A 14,620-nucleotide genomic window follows, 5' to 3' on the forward strand; every position below is an offset into this window, starting at 1 on the left:
TCTGGCCCCACCCACTTTCTAAAAGCACTTGCTGGGTGCCACAGCATTCGCGGCACCATGTCAGAGACTCGGGTCTAGGAAGGCCCCCTCCTCCCCAACTTTTCCATTTCTACCAGTGAGAAACAAGACAGAGCAAAAAAAGAAATCATTGTGGAGTACTGATCCCCTTTTATTTGGATTGGTCTGAATTGCAAGAAGTCAACTGTACTGAAAACATGGATGTGAACAAAATAAGGAGGTTTCAAGATGCATGGGTTCAAGGTTGCTTCCCCCGCTATCCGCCCCCTCCAAATTATTAAAAGCTCTGTGCATAAGAATCACTGAACATACCAAGAAGAAAAGCACTGATCAGAATTTAATTCATTAGAGCAACACACAAAGCCGCATAAAGGTTTTTTGTTTTTTTAATATGATTTACAGATGCTTCCTGACATGGAAAATATGTCCGTTTCCCCAACCCCCAAAACCTTTTGGAATCTCTCAGATCTCCACTTTGGCTCTGATTTTTGTCTTTTTTTAAAAAAAACAAAAACCCTCTGTTCTAATGAAAGTTATAAGATCAAGGAGGTGGGGAATGGGCAAAAGGTTTGCAAAGACTTTTGCTATTTGCTTATGAACAGAGCTTGCGGGTGCTCTTTGTTTACATATCGTAGCATCGCACTTTACAGATGCTTGATTTCAACCCACCCACCAACAGCTCTGCTCCTGGGGGGTGGGGGGGAGTGGGAAGGGAACACACTTGGCTGCTTCTTCAGGAAGTTAGGACATTCTATATAACCCGCCCACCCTCTCAGAATTGCACCCCCAAAACCAAACCGGTGCTAAGTGAACACTGAATCCAAGTGAAGATGATATTGGATTTATATCCCGCCCTATACTCTGAATCTCAGAGTCTCAGAGCGGTCACAACAATCTCCTTTACCTCCCCCCCCACACACACACACACACAACAGACACCCTGTGAGGCGGGTGGGGCTGAAGGAGCTCTTACAGCAGCTGCCCTTTCAAGGACAACCTCTGTCAGAGCAAGGCCATTCCCGCAGGAGCAAGTGGAAGAGTGGGGAATCAAACCCGGTTCTCCCAGATAAGAGTCCGTGCACTTAACCACTACACCAAACTGGCTCTCTAGTGAAGGTTTAGAAGCACAGCCGGTTCATTTCAGCTTTCAGCAAGACTCCACCTGTGGCAGCCACCGCTGTGTGTCACAACGAAGACCGGCTAGCTGGCTCTTGATGCCATCCTAGACTTGGACCAGTGGAGGGGTTTCCTTTGTTTCACAGATGGCAACAGCGGGCTCCGTCCTTCTTTCTGGGCTGTGAAGCCCCTCAAATTGTCTCCTGCCTCAAGCATCTACAAGTCGTTGATACCAGAGGACAATGGCAAACTTTCCTGAGGTGAAATAAGTCATGTGCTAAAACCAGACAACGCTGCTGCTCTCTTGTCTCAGCTATCTCCCCGCCGCAATGGGGCATTTTTAAAAGCTGACTCCCCCCCTCCACAACTCCTTAATTTAGGTTTCTCTCTCATCCCTAATAGTGCTCCTACAGTTTCCCCGTTTAAATCCCCCAAAGGGCAGACCATTTCCTATGCACCAGTGAAACCCAAGCTTCCTTCCCACCCTCCATCCTGTGTTAGTGATTGTGGAGGGGCCTTTGAAAAACAAGAAAGGTGCCCATGTCCAGAGTCGTACCGGAACAGGATCTGCACACTGGCTTCAACACTGGGTTGCCAGGTCTGATGCAGGAAATATCTGGGGGCTTTTGAGGGTTGAGCCTGGAGAAAGGGCGTGACAAACACCACTGAACTCTGAAGGGAGTTCTGGCCATCACATTTAAAGAAGATATTGGATTTATATCCCGCCCTATACTCTGAATCTCAGCGTCTCAGAGCAGTCACAATCTCCTTTACCTCCCCCCACCCACAACAGACACAGGTGGGGCTGAGAGAGCTCTGACAGAAGCTGCCCTTTCAAGGACAACTTCTGCGAGAGCTAGGGCTGACCCAAGGCCATTCCAGCAGCTGCAAGCGGAGGAGTGGGGGAATCAAAGCCGGTTCTCCCAGATAAGAGTCCGCACACTTAACCACTAAACCAAACCGGCTGCACTAAACCACTACACCAAAGTGACCGCACACCTTTTAAATGCCTTCCCTCCATTTGGAAATAATGAAGGATGGGGCACCTTCTTTTGAGGCTCATAGAATTGGACCCCCCTGGTCCAATCTTTTTGAAATCTGAGGAAAGGAAACGGATGCTATGCTGAAAACTTGGTGTCTCTACCTAAAAAAAAAAAAAGACCTCCCCCCCCCACCCCGAGGCCCTGATATCCACAGATCAATGATGCATTATACCCTATGGGAAACAGTCTCTGTAGGGTATAATGGAGTGCCCAGCAGATATCTCTCCCCCACTTTCTGATAACCCTGAAGCAGGGAGAGGGCCTCCAAACCAGGGGATCCCCTGCCCCCACCTGGGGATTGGCAATCCTACCTTAAAACTAAAAATGAGAAAAGGCTTCAAGTAAGTGCAAGGGAATAAACTACAACAAATACAGCATTTCCCATAAAGCAACACATTGGAAAGGGGGGTGGTGGTGGAGAAAACCCAAACAGGACTAGAGCTATATTTTTCTTATTAGAAGACGTTTAAGCACTCAGCCAAGAGCCTTGTCGTTCAAGGAGACTATTTTCTAGCGGCTGCGTGCGGAAGCGCAACATTTGGTTTCGAAACAGCAGCAGACAACGTAGAAACAAACACTGGGGATAGCCAAGAAGTTTTCTGGCCGGGGGGGGTGGGCGGCACAATTTAGTGTGTTCCAAGCAAGGAATGCTGGTTTTGCTCACGGGAGGGTTGGGGGGGGGTGTGTGGTCTGTGTGCGTGAGAGAGAAGGAACTTCACCATTATGCACCCATGCAATATTATTTTCACAGTGTTGTTGAAGAAAAAAAAATTAACTCCCGTGAATTTTTTTTTTAAACAGTGTGGCAACATCATTAAAAAGCCTGGTTACTCCAGAGACTAGTTAAAATGTACAGAATTGGGAGGAGGGGGAGTTCAGCTTTTTTTAAAGTTATTTTTTTCCACAAGATCTTGAACAACCACAGAAGGAAAAGGAGGCGGGGAGTGTGTCCAGAATTAGATCTTTTTTTGGAGGGGGGGGGGATAACCAGCACTGACTGCTAACGGCGGTACTTGGGAGACCAGCCGAGGATGCGCAGTGCCCTGGGGTGGCCGAAGACCGAGATTCCCACCCGGAACGTCGGAGCGCGAATGCCCGCGATCTCTCCTTCATTTCAGTGACGACGTGAAGGGCCTGGCGTCCTAGGTGGCTTGCGCCTTTAAAAAGATTATGAACAACCTACGTTTGAGAAAATGCTTTTTAAAAAATATATATATAAAATGACACCTCCCCCCACCCCAACAAAGGTTTATGCAATGATTTGAACATAAGTACACCAGATACTCTAAAGCCAGGGGAGGGGAGGGGAAAAAAAATAGCCACTGCAGAAAATTACTCTATTTACATAAGAATGATTTTCTTTTTTTTAAAGACATTATGTTATGGTTCTCTTTACAAATAAGATGCCGCTCAGGAATAAGTCCTCTGTGTTTAAAAAAAACCTCTTTACATATTTAATCTTCAGGGTTGCTGACCGTTCCAGGCGCAGCGAGAAATCTTTTCGAAGGGGGCTCCTCCGGAACAGATTTTCCCTGCGGCTTCTTCATCTTGCATACCCCCCCTCCTCCCCACCCCGCTCTCTTTCAAAGTCTTTGGACACGTATCGTTTAAAAAATATCATCATCAGCCTTTCAACCCTGCAAAGGACTCAAGCTTTTTCCAAAGGTCCCCTCCCTCCCCCCGCCCCCGGGTCAGTCATCGCTGTCCGAAAGAGTCTCGTACTGTGCTGACAAAAGAGGTGCCGGCTCTCGCTCCCATATTCGGTTGGGTTGGTGAGATGCGGCCTGGCTGACGGACGGCGGGGCACAGGCCATCGAAGTTGGAGGGGTGCTGCTCAGCATGCGCATGGTCAGAGGGTTGTACGGGAACTGGGTAGATCCTTGGTGGGGGGGAAAGAGAAGGGTTATAATTAGAATCCCCCAGTCCATGAGGGACACAAAGCTTAGAATCCCCCTGTTCTTGAGGGGCCACACAGTTTAAAAGTGCACAATTAGAATCCCCCAGTCTTTGAGGGGACACACAGTTTAAAAGCCAACAATTAGAATCCCCCAGTCCTTGAGGGAACACGTAGCTTAGAATCCTCCAGTCCGTGAGGGACACAGCTTAGAATCCCCCAGTCTTTGAGGGGACACACAGTTTAAAAGCCAACAATTAGAATCCCCCAGTCCTTGAGGGAACACGTAGCTTAGAATCTTCCAGTCCGTGAGGGACACAGCTTAGAATCCCCCAGTCTTTGAGGGGACACGCAGTTTAAAAGCCCACATTTAGAATCCCCCAGTCCTTGAGGGGAACACATAGCTTAGAATCCTCCAGTCCGTGAGGGATACAGCTTAGAATCCCCCAGTCCTTGAGGGGACACGCAGTTTAAAAGCCCACATTTAGAATCCCCCAGTCCTTGAGGGGAGACACAGTTTAAAAGCCCACAATTGGAATCCCCCAGTCCTTGAGGGGACACATAGCTTAAAATCCCACAATTAGAATCCCCTAGTTCAGAGGTGGCCAATGGTAGCTCTCCAGATGTTTTTTTGCCTACAACTCCCATCAGCCCCAGCCATTGGCCATGCTGGCTGAGGCTGATGGGAGTTGTAGGCAAAAAAACATCTGGAGAGCTACCGTTGGCCACCCCTGCCCTAGTCCATGAGGGACACACAGCTTAGAACCGCCCAGTTAGAATCCTGCAGTTCATGAAGGACACCCAGCTATGCAGCAGTGGGACCGAACTCCGCAGATGCCTGCTCCTTCCCGATTGAGACCTGCCGGGGCTTGAAACTGCAAAACCGCTTTTGCGCTCTGTCACCATTTTTTAACTTTTGTGTGACCAATTTGCCACCGGGAGGTCTTCCCCCTCCCCCCCACTTGCCTCAATTACATTTCTTTAAAGTAGTAATGGTTTTAGGCAATGCGCTTAAACAAGACCCTTCTCACAAATCGGGCTTCTCACCCCATCCCCAAAGCAAGAAACGGTGAGGGAGAGGAGAAGCAAGGAAAGAAAGGAAGGAAGGAAGGAAGGAAGGAAGGAAAGAAAGAAAGAAAGAAAGAAAGAAAGAAAGAAAGAAAGAAAGAAAGAAAGAAAGAAAGAAAGAAAGAAAGAAAGAAAGAAAGAAAGAAAGAAAGAAAGAAAGAAAGAAAGAAAGAAAGAAAGAAAGAAAGAGGGAGAAAAGGTTTCTGAACCAACCCTATGGAAGAAGAATATGTTAAAACGGGGAAATAATACAGCCTACAGTCCCAGATTATTGGCTTTACCAACTCAACCCTCTATTCCCAAGAGGTTCCTCCCCCCCCCCCCCCAACAAAGCATGCTGGAGTGGTTAGAGTGCAGGACTGGATAAAGGCCAGGTTCAAATCTCACTCGGCCATGGAGCCCTTGGGGCCAGCTCCATACTCAGCCGAACTACCTCATAGGGTGGTCGTCAAGATGAAGAGAAGGAAGGAGGAGGGAACCAATCATCCCAGCTCCTTGGGGGGAGGAGAAGGGCAGGACAAATGAGCAAATGCATTTTCCCTTAGTTTGTGCCCCACGATACTCAGAAGAGGCAGGATGGTGGGGGTGGGTGGGTTGAGTTGGTTGGTGCGTGCACCTCTTGGGCATTGAGTGCTGAACCCTGGGTGGCTCACCCTTGATTATTGACCCAGGCCTCTTCGCTGGAGCAGCATTCGCTAGCTGTGTAACCCCTGATGTGGGGTGGGGGTGGGGGGCGGAACGCTACAAGTTGGGCCTCCAGTTTCATCTTGCTCTCCCACCCATTGGCGCTGCTCACCTGTCGAGGAGGGCCTGTCTTCCCACGACCACACGGGTGTCTGCCTGTGGTAGTCTCCCTCGGAGTGCACCGACGAGACAGACGAAGGCCTCTCTGCTCCCAAATAGCCCTGCCCGGGGATGGGCGACTTAGACTTCCGGCTCCCGGATTTGCCCATCAGCTTCTGCTTGCTGACTCCTCCTCCTCCTGGAAAGGGTAACTGAGTCAGTGTCGGGCTGCTCGGCCTGCAGAGCCCCGTGCGCCATTGAGTGCACGCTCAGGCAATCCTTTATGCACCTGTTGCATGGCTCGTTTCAATGGAGGGATCACATCCCTCTGGACACATCTGCGCCTATGAGATCTCCCAAACTGACAAAGGTTTTTTTGGGGGGGCCTCAGCAAAAGGCAGCTCCATAAGTTCATCTCCCACTTCTAATAGGGAAAAGAGTGGGAGGACCAAGGGGGTGGGGCTTGCCTAAGGTTACCTAGCAAGTTCATGGCAGAGGTGGGATTTGAACCGTGGCTTTCCGGGCGCTCTCTTCCCACTCCACCAGCCCTAGAACTGCAGGAAGTCAAACCCAAGCGTGTTCAGAATGAAGAGGTATCCCGCCCACTGCTTGTGCAGTACCACAGCTCAACTCGCAAGACTGGGACAGAGTAAAGTACCGACAGCCCCCACTGAAGGTGAAAAGGAGACAGCGTTTTTAGGGCCCAGGGGGGTGGGTTTGACACTGCCCTTGCTGCTTAAAAAGAAACATTCTTCTCCTTTGCCCTCAGGGTCAGCCTTAAGAAAGAGGCCCTGTTCTGCAGCCTTCCAGAGGATTTTAGTGAAAGGCACCAACTGGCCAGCACCTGTGAAATCACCAACCCTCTTCAAATCCCTGGAGCAGTTCCGCCCATTTATTCAAAGCATCTGCTATATTCTTTAAAAAGCATACATGGGGAAGAATGAATGTATAAAACAATGAAATGTCATACACAGACTTTTATTTTTTAAAATGCCAGGTAGTCAGGTAAAAGATATGGGGTAGGGTGGCAAGTCTGAACTAATGAGTGATTGAAGTCACTGTCTCAGCACACTTTTCCTCAACCTTTCCAAGAGGCAGCTTATCTGTCCAGGACTTTAAAAAGCCATGTCTGCAGAAAAATGATGTGGCCATTATTGTCCAGTCTCTAAACTTCTTGTTCTAGGTTCAGTGATTGAGAGGGCAGTAGCAGAATAACTCCCTGGATAGCTCATCTGTTCGGGACCCCTTTCAGTTTGGCTTCTGACTGGGCCACAGAATGGAGACAGCCTCCCTGGCATTAGCTGGCAACCTCAGTCTGTATAGAGACAAGGGCCGTGTCACTTTGTAGCTCCAGGTTATCTGCAGCCTCTGACACAGAGCATCCTGCCATCCCGCTGAGAGGTTTGGAAGCAGAAGTCCTATCACCGGCTGTGTCAGATTTTATAGCATTGAAAAAAGATATTATAGCATTGGAAAAAGTGCAGAAAAGGGCAACTAGAATGATTAAAGGGCTGGAACACTTTCCCTATGAAGAAAGGTTAAAACGCTTGGGGCTCTTTAGCTTGGAGAAACATCGACCGAGGGGTGACATGATCGAGGTTTACAAGATTATGCATGCGACAGAGAAGGTAGAGAAAGAAGTACTTTTCTCCCTTTCTCACAATACGAGAACTTGAGGACATTCAATGAAATTGCTGAGCAGTCGGGTTAGAACTGATAAAAGGAGGTACTTCTTCACCCAAAGTGTGATTAACATGTGAAATTCACTGCCACAGGAAGTGGTGGCGGCTGCAAGCATAGACAGCTTCAAGAGAAGACTGGATAAGCATATGGAGCAGAGGTCCACCAGTGGCTATGAGACACAGCTTATGGTTGGAACTCTCTGTCTGGATGCTCTGTATTCTTTGAGATTGAGGGGGCACAGTGGGAGGGCTTCTAGTGTCCTGGCCCCACTGGTGGGCCTCCTGATGGCACCTGGGTTTTTTTGGCCACTGTGTGACACAGTGTTGGACTGGATGGGCCATTGGCCTGATCCAACATGGCTTCTCTTATGTTCTTATGGACCTCCTGATGGCACCTGGGTTTTTTGGCCACTGTGTGACACAGTGTTGGACTGGGTGGGCCATTGGCCTGATCCAACATGGCTTCTCTTATGTTCTTATGGACCTCTTGATGGCACCTGGGTTTATTGGCCACTGTGTGACACAGTGTTGGACTGGATGGGCCACTGGCCTGATCCAACATGGCTTCTCTTATGTTCTTATGGACCTCTTGATGGCACCTGGGTTTTTTGGCCACTGTGTGACACAGTGTTGGACTGGATGGGCCACTGGCCTGATCCAACATGGCTTCTCTTATGTTCTTTTGTGCTTTGGTTCAAGTCACTCCTTATGGACCAGACTTAAAGGGTTGCCATTGGAAACGAGCATGTGGGATTTGCCCTGTGGGGTTCCACAGCGTGCAGTCCTCTTCCCCACATTGATCTGGTCTTTCTATAAAAGTCCTATTTGTTAGGTTTTCTCAGTTGCCATTACGGAAACGATACTGTCCCTGTTCTGGAAAAGTGGCTGAATCTGTCACGCATGTTCTTTTGCATTAGGGAGTTTTATCAAGAAGAAAGATCGCAACTTATTATTCCACTTCTCCCTAAACTCACACTGTTGAAGTATTATACAAATTTTAGGACTGAAGTATTCTGGAAATATCTTTTATGCAGAAGCCCGTGACTGATGTGGTGTCACAAAATTCTGTACTATAGCAATCAGAAAGCAGGAATGTTTGGAATTACCGAAATAGTCTTTCAGAAATTCTGAGTTTTATGGATGTTAGAAGAAGATTTATACACCGCCCTTCTCTCTGAATCAGAGACTCAGAGCGGCTTACAATCTCCTATATTTTCTCCCCCCACAGCAGACACCCTGTGAGGTGGGTGGGGCTGGAGGGGGCTCTCACAGCAGCTGCCCTTTCAAGGACAGAGAGCGACCTAAAATCTCCTTTCCCTTCCTTCCCCACAACAGACACCCTGCGAAGTGGGTGGGGCTGAGAGGACTCTCACAGCACCTGCCCTTTCAAGGACAACCTCTGCCAGAGCTAGGGCTGACCCAAGGCCATTCCAGCAGCTGCAAGCGGAGGAGTGGGGAATCAAACCCGGTTCTCCCAGATAAGAGTCCGTGCACTTAACCACTACACCAAACACTGATTAACCACTACACCAAACCACTACACTGATTGGCTATGAAGATTTAAAAAAAAAAAATGTCGGCCTGCAGCAGCTGCCACTACAGCACAAGGATCTGTAATGTGTGACTGAAATCAAGCTGTGGTGATCATTTTGTGGCTGGTTGCCTACCACGGCAGCCATTTTGTTGCTGTGCCCACCTTGCTGTGTTAAGAGTTCAAAATGCGCCTGGAGGCTTACAAAAGTTGGGGACCCCTGGCACGCAGTATATTATCTCTCGGCTGCAGGTATAACCCTGTTCTTCTGCACTGTTTTCTATTTAAGTAATACCATTATCTGCACTGCTTAACGTATCGTGCCTAATACTTTATTGGCTCGTTTCAGAGGGCTGACACCGCAGACTGACTCGAGTCTCCGTGACAACGGTGGATCATAAATAAATAAAACATGTCAAATGGTAAAGCCAAAAGATGCTGTGATTGAAACGTAACCTTTATGCCCATCTTTGCCCTAATCAAAACGGGACCTGACCAAAATCCTCCAAAGAGCCACGCATTTCCAGTCAATGCCATCGGCTCTTCTTAAGGGAAGATATCTTCAAATCCCGATGGTTCAGCGTTTCTGTATCTGTGGAGCTACAGTTTTAGAGGATTTAATCCATTATATTTTATTTTGTCCCATATACAAAGAGCCTAGAGCTAAATTTATTGATAAGCTGTTAGCAGGGCGTAAATTTTCTTAAATTGGTCTTTTTGTTATCTGATACTGATCGATTTGTCACCTACAGAGAGGCTCTTTTTGGCTTGGCTGCTACAAAAATCAGAGCCAAAACTGCCTCCTTAGATTAGTTGACTTTATTTTAGATGTCTATAATTTTATAGGATATTGATATTTACCATAAATGGGTTCACTGGATTTACAACATTTTTAACTTAACTGTTTAGATATTGTCTCAGCCTTATGGTGTTATAATATCTTAGCAGTTTACACCTAAATGTTTGTATTTTAGCATTTTAGTAATGCATTTAAGGTTGCAATTGATGCATTATACCCCATGTAACCCAGTGGTCTGTTCATTGGACCGTTTTTATTTCTGTCTGATTTCTTTTTATGACATCGCGTTTAATCTTATATTGTGATGATGTTAGAAGAAGATTTATACACCGCCCTTCTCTCTGAGACTCAGAGCGGCTTACAATCTCCTATATTTTCTCCCCCCACAGCAGACACCCTGTGAGCTGGGTGGGGCTGAGAGGTCTCTCACAGTAGCTGCCCTTTCAAAGACAACCTCTGCCAGAGCTATGGCTGACCCAAGGCCGTTCCAGCAGGTGCAAGTGGAGGAGTGGGGAATCAAACCTGGTTCTCCCAGATAAGAGTCCGTGCGCTTAACCACTACACCAAACAAGGCTTCTGATTGGCTATGAAGATTTCTTTTCCCTCCAGGCCACATAACAATAAATCTTTTCTACTTTCTCCTTTCCAAAGAGCCACGCGGCTTCTTCTTACCCGGATTGGGTGATGGGTTAATATCTTCCCTCCGGGTTTCGCTGTTTGCGGGCAGAGCCGAGCTAGAGCCGCCAGATGCCAGCCCCATGGGCTGAGCCAGGACGATGTTGTGGTCCTCCCCTTTGTCGTCGAAGTTGCCCATCAGCGCCTTGCGGATGATGTCCTCCAGGCCCAGGTTGCTGGCGGGATCTGCAAAGGAATGACCTCTAGCACTGACTGGACCTGGGAGGAGGAAGGAGACACGTGGGGAGCGGGAGGCAACATACGCCCCGGGGCCGGGGAAGAGGTGGTCCAAAACAGGGACCGAGACAGAAAAGAGAGGAAAGAGGCGGGGAGGGAGGGAGAGAGCGGCAAAAGGTGAGTACAGTTGATGCAAAGCTCCAAGCTTTAGCCGAACAAACTCTGAAACGGCTGAAAAGTCAGTCTGACATGCGAGCGACTGAACGTTAGAGCAGGGCCAACTGCACCGTAAGGGGTCAGGCTTGTAACATGCATGGAGAAGGGATGCCGTTTTTTGTGTGTGTATTAAAAACAAACAAACGAGGGAGCAAAGAAAGTTAACGCGTGCATACACACAGGCGGGACCAGCCACGGCTCCTGAAATACCCACAGCTCAAAGCCACCGGGCTTCAGGGAACTCCCTTGGCACTGCCGTCATTACAGACGACTGTTTGGTCTTAAGGGCCATCTCTGCCGAGAAACTCTCGTACGCCTGCCAAGGAGGCTCGGCTCGCTGCAGAGGATTCTGGGAGATGTGTTCCAGGGCAGACCTAATGGCTCAAGCAGGGACTTGGCCAGACTTCCTGGGCCTTGGCGTATCCCTGGGTGAACTGAGCACTGTGCCCCAAATCATTTCCTAGACTCTGCTGCAGCGTTGTAGGTAAGGCTGGGAGCAAATGCAGCCTCCAAATGCAGGGTCTGAAAATTGCAGGAATAAGGCCAGGCCTTCTCAGTGATCGGAGGCTGATTCTCCTTGCCAGGGCTTTTTTTTTTTGGAGCAGGAACTGCTTTGCATATTAGGCCGCACACCCCTGATGTAGCCAATCCTCCTGGAGCTTACAGTAGGCCCTGTAGGAAAAGCCCTGTAAGCTCTTGGAGGATTGGCTACACCAGGGTGTGTGTGGCCTAATATGCAAAGGAGCTCCTGCTACAAAAAAGCCCTGCCCCTTCCATTCAAGTAGAAAGCATGTCAAATCACAAGTCGCATGCCAAATTGTTCTCCCCACCACCACCACCTGGGAGTTTTCGCATCTCCAAAGGCAGGGAGAGAAGACCAGTGTAAATTCTGCGTTGCATGCACTGGAGAGCATAAGGGTATCTGCCCCCGCCCCGTTACTGTCCCTTCTGAAACCACTTTCAGCCTTTGAGAAATTGTGGATCCAGAACGTGTGGGTCATCCCATGTGAGGTTAGCAGGCGGGATGAAATTGCAGTGCTTAGTTTGATGGAGGCTCTCTCCCAATCGCACGGAAGGTCGGTGCCAAAATTAGAACATGCGTCCATCGGGCTCAAAAAGGCACAGCTGTTGGCAATTCTCCAAGGCCTCTAACAGAGAAAGGCCCTTCTCAGCCCTGCTTCCTGGGACTCTTTTTCACTGCAGAGGGCAGGCCTGAATCCAGGGATACTTTCTGCATGCAGAGCAGCGGCTCTACCCCCGAGCCGCAGCCCCTCCCCAGAAAAAGATTCTGGGCTGTGAATGTGCAAACCTGCCTTATACAGCAGGAAGAGACAGACTCTGGGTTTTTCTAGCACTGGCCCATCTCCTTGGACTGGCAGCAGCAATCCAGCCAGGGCCTTTTGTCAGGGCTTTTTTTGTAGCAGGAACTCTTTTGAATATTAGGCCACCCACCCTGATATAGCCAATCCTCCTGGAGCTTACAGTAGGCCCTGTACGAAGAGCCCTGTAAGCTCTTGGAGGATTGGCTACATCAAGGAGGTGTGGCTTAATATGCAAAGGAGCTCCTGCAACAACAAAAAAAAGCCCTGCCCTTTGTGGGTAATTTCAGGGATTGACTCACCAGGCGCTCTCCCATTGAGCCATGGTCCATTCCCAAAACTAGCAAACAGTGCCTATCAATCAGGAGTTTATCTGTGTGTTTGGGGGGGAGGGGAGAGAAGAGATACGTGGGATGGAATTTCTGAAGTTCTTGCTACTCCCACCAGTGGAAACAAATAGGATTCAAGCCAATGCAGGCCCTGGATGGTAAATCTGTCTCCTCCCTTCTCAACACTGCTGAAAATGTTTGAGTTTGTAACATAGAGATACCCAAGTTTGGAGCTCTGCAGGGGCAAAGGATGCCTCTGCTTTTTCTTTTTGCATTGTGTGTGTGCCCGTGAAGTCATGGCGACCTCTGGCAACTCCTACTGGGGCGTGGAGGACATTCAGAGAAGTGGCTTGATACAGCCTGCCTCTGCCTCCTGGCTCTGGTATTCCAAGGAGGTCTCCTATTCAAATAATTAGCTGCTTAGCTTCTGATTTCTGGTGAGATCGGACTTGCCTGTCCTATCCAGGGCGGGGCAGGATGGCTCTTCTTCACACCTACTGCCCTTGTGACATACCTATCTACAAAAATATCAGGCTTAAACAATGGAGCAAGGTGGGCAGCCGTGTCGCTCTGAAGCAACGGAATAAAGTCAAGACTCCCGTGACGCCTTTAAGACCAACCAAGTTAAATTCAAGCTGCGAGCTTTCATATTGAATTAGGCTTCAATGACCTCAGTAAGGCTTTTTGCCCTCATCAACTGACAAGGAAAACATGTCCTTTGAGCACTTCCTCCCTTCCTCACTGTGACATTAACATTTTCCTGAGTTTTGTGCACCTTCCTGAATTTGAAAATGACTGCTGCCGCCCAAGAAGAGCTCCGGGAACAAGAACAGGCCTCACCTGGGGGACGGTTTCAGGAACGCTTACCTGAGGTAGTGACCGCTGGCAGGTTAAAGATTTCTGTCCCCGGCTGAGCAGCAGCTGTTCACAGAGGGGGAGAAAAAGACACACAGACACTTCAGTTTGCTAGCCAGCATACAAGATGGACTCAGTGACAGAGCACACGTGGAGATTCAATGAAATTGCTGAGCAGTCGGGTTAGAATGGATAAAAGGAAGTCCTTCTTCACCCAAAGGGGGATTAACACGTAGAATTCACTGCCACAGGATGGATGCATATTGATGGAGCTTTCTGTCTAGGGCAGTGATGCTCTGTATTCTTGGTGCTAGGGGGAGGCACAGGGGGAGGACTTCTAGTATCCTGGCCCCACTGGTGGACCTCCTGATGGCACCTGTTTTTTTGGCCACTGTGTGACACAGTGTTGGACTGGATGGGCCATTGGCCTGATCCAACATGGCTTCTCTTATGTTCTTAGCCCTCTGAATTAATGTCTTTCTCTCTGCTTTTGCTTAGGGGGGAGAAAGGAGTCAAGCTTTATTGAATATGTGGGGAGAAGGCTGACTCTGTATAAATACGATTCACCTGGAGTCAAATAATTCAATAACAATTTGAACTCTGAAGTTCCTAGTCCTCATGGTGTCACTGATGACTGTACTGTAAGATGCCTTCATAACCTACCCTTTGTTTCTTCCAGGGATCTTAGCACTGACACAAACCCCTTTCCAAACAGGTCCAAACCTCCTGCCTGCGTCCCTAATGGTTGTGCAGGCAAGCCTCTTTGTGTGATGCCCTTCATCCCAGCTGCTGCCGTAATGTCCCCCCTCTGAGGGAGTGTTCTGACTTTCTGGGGGCTGAGGTACCCTTTCTTTCAGAACTGAAGTGATTTCAGAATGATTTGCTGATCCGACTGCTTGCTTCTTTCGGTGATTTATGCAGAAACGTGGACAGCCTGCCAGGAGGGGCAGATAATCCAATTATGTCCCTGCTTTTGGGAATGACTGCATAATCTAATCACACAAAATTATATGCAGCTCCCCAACCCCGGCAGAGGCTGGCTGGCAGCGAAGTCAAGGTCAGAGGACCAAGATCAGGCAGAGATACAGATGATGATGATATTGGATTTATATCCC

General features: G+C 48.7%; 1 protein-coding gene across 1 annotated transcript in view; it reads right to left on the reverse strand.

The window, feature by feature from the left end:
- Positions 1 to 145: 145 nt before the first annotated feature.
- Positions 146 to 14,620, reverse strand: part of NCOR1 (nuclear receptor corepressor 1) — a 188,040-nt gene continuing 173,565 nt past the window's right edge. Inside the window, 4 exon segments of the mRNA XM_060259485.1 lie at positions 146 to 4,056; positions 5,936 to 6,121; positions 10,607 to 10,828; positions 13,518 to 13,571. Of these exon segments, the coding sequence (XP_060115468.1) occupies positions 3,869 to 4,056; positions 5,936 to 6,121; positions 10,607 to 10,828; positions 13,518 to 13,571 (650 nt within the window). The 3' untranslated portion in view covers positions 146 to 3,868.

This window comes from Heteronotia binoei, chromosome 18, assembly GCF_032191835.1.
Source record: "Heteronotia binoei isolate CCM8104 ecotype False Entrance Well chromosome 18, APGP_CSIRO_Hbin_v1, whole genome shotgun sequence".
Classification (NCBI taxonomy): Eukaryota; Metazoa; Chordata; class Lepidosauria; order Squamata; family Gekkonidae; genus Heteronotia; species Heteronotia binoei.